This window comes from Eurypyga helias, unplaced genomic scaffold (genome assembly GCF_000690775.1).
Source record: "Eurypyga helias isolate BGI_N326 unplaced genomic scaffold, ASM69077v1 scaffold12445, whole genome shotgun sequence".
In the NCBI taxonomy this organism is placed as follows: domain Eukaryota; kingdom Metazoa; phylum Chordata; class Aves; order Eurypygiformes; family Eurypygidae; genus Eurypyga; species Eurypyga helias.
Genome location: NW_010250835.1, coordinates 31,463 through 39,638, shown reverse-complemented (window position 1 = coordinate 39,638; position 8,176 = coordinate 31,463). Strand labels below are relative to the sequence as shown.

The following is an 8,176-nucleotide window of genomic DNA, read 5'->3' as shown; positions in this document are numbered from 1 at the left end:
CTGAGAGGTCAGCAGGAGACAAAATAAGCATCTGGGGCTAGCAACTCATCGTGCAGCCTCTCACTCGCTCACGCACCATTCGTACCATTGCATTGTAGCTGCTTGGAGCCGGCTGAAACCGCCCCACTGATCTAATCCTGCAGGCCGCACACAGTTAATGCTTCCCTCCTGCAGAAAAATTTGCTCGGAGAACAAATGGAAAATAATCAGTGCTAATTTTACATTTTTCATTTCCAAGGCCAAATGACATCACATAAGTGAGTCATTATCAAAGCCTAAAATTCTCTTTGAGCCAGCACTTATCATGAATAAACTGCAAGTGCAGGCAGTCCTGTTACGTAAATGCCACCAGTAGATTACATTTTTGAAAGCTACAGAAATTTGCTAGTCTTAGTAATTTACTCAGCCAAACTTACTCTTTTTCTTTCCCTTAAACAAAAGTTTACACAATTTATGACTCAAAGTGCTCCTGAATGTTAACAGTATTAATGACGAGATTTACTTACTGAAGACTTTGACTATCGTTGGCTCTTCGGAAACATCATCTTCTGTAACTAGCATACATACAAATCTCTTTTCATCACTGATTCTTGCATTCTTGATGGATAACGTATAGTTTTCTGAGAGACTCAACCTGTCTTTGTAGTCAGGTACATCATCATACTGTACATTTTTTTTTGTTGATGATCTGAAGGCAATAAATACTGGAGATCCATTTGGCATTTCCTGTGATAAAAGGATAAACACCTCTGTTTTGCATAAACACTCATTTAGAAGTTCCTGAAGACTGGCAATTGGTGCAAACTCATAATTTAAAAAAATCTGAAAACTACATCAGATGGCTTTTTTCCTGATTTATTTCTGCTGTACAAACAAGAAATTCAGTGTAATGTGAGAGCTAGTTTAAGACTGCCATGGTACACACTGAAAATATCATCAATAGAAATAACTTCAATCCTTTGGCTCAATCTCAGCATAGCATAGGGCTTTCTCTGATGAAGGCTGGTGGTTCTGGCACCACCTGCCACTGTGTGTATGACAAAGTTTTTGCAACAGAAGCATTCGTGAGCTTGGCTCAAAAGCTTCTGTTTCCTTTTTTCCAAGATTGGTTTACATATTCATATTGTTTGTCTGGGATATTCAGACTTCATTCCAAATGCAGGATGTAATCAGGCATAACTGCCTGTTTTGTTCTAAATTAGTTTTTAGCTTTTTTTTTTTCTTTGTTTTTAAAGGACCCAAGAGCTGGTGGCATGGGAATACCCATAAAATCAAATATTGTTATTTATGCATCTCAGGATAATCTGCAAGATACCATTTTCTAGACATCCTCCTTAAATTAAGGAGTGTGCAGTTGCTATCCTAAGGAGGAACACAAAGTTGACAGCCTTGCACAAGCCTACCATATTAAAAGTTTATTTTTATGAGAGACAAAGTTAGGGCCTGAGTGCTGCAGGATTTCATTCCCCTCCCTGCCCAGGGCAGGGACTGACTGTGTCTGCCTTTGAATAAAGTGAGGTAAAAGGTTGACTCTATCTTTACGTTCAGTATTGTGCTGGGGGCTGGCAGAGGTTTTCGTTCCCTTTTATCCCTTGCACCTCGCAGCACTGATGGGAGTGCTGTTCCCAGCACAATACCTCAGCTTGACTCCAGAGCCCACAAAAGCATGACGATGTGACAAGAGATGAGTGGTGTCAGAGCAGGGCAGGGAGCAGGAGGCAACAGCTAACGTGAAGTTTAAAATCCCTTACAGTCTTTCACCCTCTCTCACTTTTAACTCTCAGATTACTCCAGATGTCTGTCACGCAGGAAAGAAAGCTTTGCCTTGACTCGACACACGCAAAGTTGGCTGTCAAGTGCAAACGAGCTCTTAACCCCATAAGCCTACTCAGCGCACGAGCATGCACACAGGTGGACGCTGAAGAGAGCAACACGTGCTCCTGCCACGGTGAAAGCCTCCCAGCACCCCCAGGCTCCCACCAGCAACTTAAAGTGCTGCTCCCAAGGCAGCAGAGCAGAAAACAGAGTTCCTCCTTCCTCCAATGAAAAAATCACCTGACCAAAAAAACCTAAACCAAACCCTCTCCCTGCTAAAAACAAGTGTTGCCATCCCAGGAGCTGCCCTGGGAGAATGGGTATCACTTTCACTTGACAGCGTGGCGTGAGTCAGCAATTTCATACAAAAGCAATTGGACAGACTTCGCTCCACATTAGGTTTCATGTCTCTTTCCATTTAGTAGAAACTGTAACGTCTCCATTTGCTGCTTGGTACTTGTCTGAGATGAGCAACCCAAACGCACCAGAAAGTACATTCCTTTTTCTCAAAACAGCCTTGCATCTACACCTTCATACCGATGGATTTCTTCCCAAGAAAAGGCAGCAAAGTGAAAAGCACATTGCAAAATGTAGGCCCTGCATCTTCTGAACACTTAATATGAAACAGTTTCACTGTCCCTTTTAGGGAAACTTCCTCCACAGAATTCTGACTTCACTTCCAAAACCATGTTGGTGTAGCAGCAACTGTTGAGTAGATGAGGGCTGCAAAAGCTGCAAACTTCCAGGTCCAAGGGAAGGAGCCATAGAGGATTACGAAACATCCCCAGTGGCAGACCAGACTCCTGTAAAATAGGCAGGTGGATGCCATTTTAAAAAGAGAGAGAGAACCATGTAATTTTAAATCCACTGCGAGTGTAAACATCACCTGTAATCACTGGTCACATTTTGATCTGAGCACACGAGGAGATTTAGATGAAAACCAGTCGTCCAGATGTCAGTTTGAGAAGGAAAAGAGTTTTGGTATCCTGGCAGTTTCTTCCACGTATTCTTCAAGTTTTCATTTGACTTTGATACGCTGCTTCTTCTTTTGGCCCTGGATGCTGACTGCATGTAGGAGAAGTGCACCCTGTGGTGTTCCTACTGCAGGCTGACCGAGACCACCAGGACAGCATTGGCGGTTTTGCCTCTGCTCTCCACACACCAGAAATGGCAGAGTGAGACCACCACCAACTCTACCAAGGTCAGCTCTGCCCTCTTCTTCGCTGTGCATAAAACACACTGAAGGATGAAACAGTACTGAGTGACAGATCAACCAGGCTTGGGGACAGCGCTTTCCCAGGAATGATGCACACCCTGCTTCAGGCAGCCCGCTTCAAAAGCATTCAAATGCACAACGATGGCTCTGTCAAGCGAGTGAGACACCACTGGGTAACGCGCCAGATCTCTAATACAGGTTGGCAGAGAACCCCCGAATAATTATTCCTCTTGAACAATGAGATTAATTCCTCAACCTCTCATCTATGCTTGACAGAAATTACGCAGATTGGAATCTTGCAGTCTTACAAACACAGGAGTGAATGTCTTGGTAGCCGAGGCAGAAATCCGAACGATTGGAGTTTTATAATCTTACACACAAAAATTACACATCATCTTACACCAGCTCTAATGAACGTAAAAGTAAGCAATACTTACATATTTCCATTTTCCAAACATAAGACCATCCGGTACTTCTAGACGACAAGGCATAGTAATGGTATCTCCATATACTGCATTTACTGTGTACAATCCCAGAGCTAGAGGAGGAACAGAAAGAGAGGAAACAATTTTAAGCATTTTCTTGAATTCCTATATGCCAGCTAATGTTTGCTTCACAGCTGTTAGAAAAGCAGAGCCGTGTCTTTTGTAAATGGGTATTTTCCAGCATGTAGGACTTATCCCCAATCCTCTAACAAAACAGGAATCCTGTCACTAAATTCATTTACTAAAACATTATGACCTTTTCGGACCCATTTTTTCTACTGCAGCCGAGAGGATTTCCAAACCGGATTGCACCCATTCAACTGGATGAACACATACACTACAGTCAATATCCACAGCTATTGTCCCAAATGTAGAACTTGAAAAGGAAAATCCCTAAACCTTTATTTTCTTCACCTGAAAAACCAGCCACTTCTGCCTGGAGAGGTAATGTTGCAATGCAGTATTGTGAGGAGGCCAGCAGACAAGCAATATTCTGACTGCTGCACTACATAAAAACTTAGAAAAGCAAAGAGGAGTGTTATCTAGGTCCCTTAAACCTGGGAAACAAACTAGTCTGCACATTTAGCTTTTGGAAAAATGAAGTGAAATGCTTCTGAATTATTTAAGAATAGTTTTTTTGGAAACCTCAGCACAATGTTAATGTGCTAATGCATACAGATTTACAGACTAAAACTGACCCACTTATTTTCATTGTCCAAAACATGTGAACTAAACAAAAACAACAGCCCCTAAAGTGATGAAATGTTAAAATGCAAGGAACTCTGATGGGGTAAATGTTACAACTTGGTGCACTTGCTATAATCCAACTTTGCTTTGCTCCTGTTTCCCATTGCTATCCCTGGTCTTGAGCCGCTCACTGCCCCTTACACTGGAGAGAGGCTTTGCCTCACCACCGGCGCTTGCTCAGTGTCACGGAGCAAGAGCACTGGCTGCCTTCTCCCACTCGCATGCCTGTGGCTTTTGTCAGGGTCTGCTGCCCAGACACTTCAGATCTCTCTCTTTGCTCTCTCTTCATTTGCAACCAGAGCTACAAAGTCAAAGGCTTGCTGCCAAAGAAAGCCAAAAAAAGTCAAAAGAGAATTTAAGATGGACTAGTAGGATGCTGGTGATGTAGCCAGGGCTGCAGAAACAACCAGGCTTCTAGACATAATTTCTTCTAGAGATTCAGCCCTTCTTGCTAGAGCTGGAAAAAGCAAACCTGTTCCCATGCACACCCAAAAGACTGGAGCTGCAGACCCCTTATCATTTCCAGAGGCCCAAGGCACACACTGGGATGACCTGACAAATTTCTTGCTTTCTGCACATGTGCACTCTATAGGGAGGTTTTACCAAAGGATTTTTTTTTCTTTAAACAAAACCATGTATTTTCAAGGAACCAAACACTGAATCAGAAAGACCCCGGAGAATTTTCCTCAGGTGAGGACTTCAAAGCTCACTGTTAGCACCAACTCATATTTTTAATTTGTATCACAGTGACAATCAGGCTGTGATTTGTGCTCTGTGGTACTGCACAAAGAAATGGTATTCCAAAATCCTGCTGTAGGGATGCTGGATGGCATTGCAAGGTAAGGCAGAGAAGCGGGCAAGCAGGCTGGAGCTCAACGGACTAAAGGAACACAGGAGGTAACCAGGCACCACTACCCACACGTATCTTACACTTTCTTTCCTTCACACCGCTCCTTTTCAACTAAACAACTGCTCATCTGATGTACAATTAGTCACAAACATACTTTAGTTACGCCAGCCAGACTGTAAAGACTGCGTACTCTAGTGCTGTATGGCTCGCAAAGCCCAGCTGGTTTCTACGTGACAACGGCAATGGGTCCACTAGATGGTGCTGAGCAAGCACAATCTCTAAAAATGAAACAAGAACATTTTGGAAGAAATCGGCTAACTTCAATTTTATGGAAATAGTACTGATGTTTTACCAAATTAAACTATAAATGGAAGTAAAATTCAAAGCCAGAACAAATTTTTCCCTTGGCCCTCTCTGCTCACATCTTCATTCTGACATCCAGGAGGGGGACAATGCAATGTCTGCTTTGGAAGTTGAATCTCAATTTTCATTTCTGCTGGAGCTAAAAAAAGCAGTCCTTTTTGGTTCCTCTCTCCTATGGCTACAAAATTGCAAGAGACTTGCAAATGTATATTCAATTAGTAAGCAGGTTAGTGCCCATTCAAATTCCAGTCAAGTGTTATTTAGCAATTTGGAATTCTGTAATGGTTATTTTGCTTCACAAGTAAAAACTGGTCCTCTTGCTTGGAGATATTCTCTGTCATTAGGGGAAAACAAAATGACCCTGTGGGATCTGTATGTTCCTCCTAGACACCCGTTTAACCCCTGCAAGTTGCTAAGGTAACAAGTACGTATTACCAAAGACTTGACAAACAGCCTCACAAGAGTGAATGAAACTGTTTCTAGCAAGGATTGGCATTTATAGCATTCGGAGCAGGTAACTGATGAATGGCCTGACAAAGACTGGCCTCCCATGTTAGAAATCTTTCATCTGAAAGGCATTACTTAAGATGGACCTCCACCCTCAGCCCAATCATGTCTTGCCATAAATTCTGCCTAAATTAAAATCCTTCTATGTTCTAAGAAATTGATAACACAGAAGCAGTGTCATGGTTTAACTCCGGCTAGCAAAATACCACAAAGCCACTCTCACAAATCCCCCTCCCCTCCAGTGGAGGGGGAGAATCAGAGGAAAAAGAAATGAGGAAGCTTGTAAAATTGAGATAAGTACTATTTACTAATTACATCTAAACTAATACATAAAAATACTACTAAGAAGTAATTAAAATAATAGAAAATAAAACATATGATACAATATGATACAGTTGCTCACCACCCACTGACCAATGCAAAACCAGGTGCTGAGAAATGAGAGTCAGAGCCCAAGAGTGATTGCAGCCCGAGAGCTATCGCAGCAGATTCTGAGCAAACTCTATCAGTGATAGCACGACCAGGAAAACTAAACAAACCCACCAACTCCCTCACGAAGCAGCCAGCACAGGAGTTAGCAAAGCAGCTAACGCAGGAGTCAGGGAGAGTGTTAGCAAGTGTACGGGAGTGAACGGGAGGCAGTAAGGGGGGGAGGAAAGGCTCCCCCCCGAGCATGACGTACTATGGGATGAAATACTCCCTTGGTCAGTTGGGGTCAGGTGCCTGAACTGTGTGTCCCCTGCTATGCCTGTAGCCAGACAGCGAGAGCTGGGAACGCAGCTGCAGGATCAGAAACAGAGAAAGACCTTGAATTCAGTGCAGGCATTCCCCAGCGCCAGCTGAGACCTGATCAGTGCTGCTCTCTGCATCCAGGAACAGCTTCCTAGCAGCCAGGGTAAAGAGAGTTGACTCTTTCCTGACTGAACCCAGCACAGACAGACACAGGTTTCACTTTAAATACAGAGAAATGGTCCGTACAAGAATACCAGAGGTTCTGCCATAAATCCCACTTCTGTAGCAACAAACCTGGGACATTTAAGGAGTGCAAACTAGTTGAATAACTGCAAATTTTCACTGCAGGAACTTCACTAATCCCCGCAAAACAACTTTGCAAACCTACACATTTAAGAAACAAACAAACAAAACAAACACCTCAAACAAATTTGGCAACTCCTCTCTCAGTTGCTATTAGAAATACTGTAAAATGGTGGGATGAAGAAGAAAATAGAAGAAAATGATTGCTTAATGATATGACAGTGCTTACCATCAACTATCATTTTCTGAGAGCCCTTTACATAGTATCCAAGCTCATTCTAAGAAAACGAAAGCAGGGTCTACAGATACCTAAAAAATTAATCCATGCCCTAACACAACACAGGGTCAATTTCAGGGCCCCGCAGGAGGGCACAAAGGCAACTGTAGGGAGCAACACTACAAGAAGTCACCGGACATCATGCCCTGCCCTTTATTTCTGATGCACCTTTCTGTAGCTAATTAAGAGCTCAGCCAGTTCCTCTATATGACTTTCAGATGTTACCTTCTAAAACTGAGCTAGTGCTATCAATAACAACACTCATTCAGAGTCAGGATCTTGTCCCACTTACGGTGGGAGAAGCTCTACTTGAAGTAGCTATGAATTACACCTCTGCCATGTTAATCCAGCTCACTTTCCTTCCATGTCTTTACATACAGGCTTGAGCAGGCCGAGGTTTAACTCATTTCCCCCTCTTTGATCCAGTGCTGAAGAAACTTTGAGCAGATTAAACCTTTCCACGTAGGTTTGGACACGGGAAGAAAGCATCAGGAGGTATGATGACTCAAAGAAAGATCCCAGCAGGACGCTGCTAAATTAAGATGGCATTTGCTGTTGATGCTTTTAATTACAGTACTTTCCACCTCCCCATGGCAGTGCTGACTGGCATCCTCCTTTGTCACCCTCTCTGCCTGGGTTTCAAAAGGGAAGAACCAAACAGTACCCACATATTTTGGTGACAAAACAAAAAAATCTGACTACTTGACCAGAAACTTACAGTTAGAGAAGGTGCTGTTACTCTAAATCCTCACACCAAGAGCAATGATGCAGGTCATAATTAGACTAAGTATTATTTTTAAATCAGTGGGATCATATAAGAGGAATGGATAGAGGGCAAATATCTAAAAATCAGTCAGCTGATGCTTCTTCAAGGAAATAAC

The 8,176-nt window shown here is 42.8% G+C and overlaps 1 protein-coding gene across 1 annotated transcript in view; it reads right to left on the bottom strand.

The window, feature by feature from the left end:
• LOC104509765 (CD166 antigen-like) overlaps positions 1-3,594 on the bottom strand; it is a gene marked incomplete at its 3' end in the record, with an annotated part of 8,677 nt that extends 5,083 nt beyond the window's left edge. The window contains exons 1-2 of the mRNA XM_010151811.1: positions 3,469-3,594; positions 507-726 (exon numbers count right to left, since the gene is read on the bottom strand). Coding sequence (XP_010150113.1) covers positions 507-726; positions 3,469-3,522 — 274 coding nt within the window. The remainder of the gene's footprint in view (positions 1-506; positions 727-3,468) is intronic.
• Between the last annotated feature and the right edge of the window lie 4,582 nt (positions 3,595-8,176).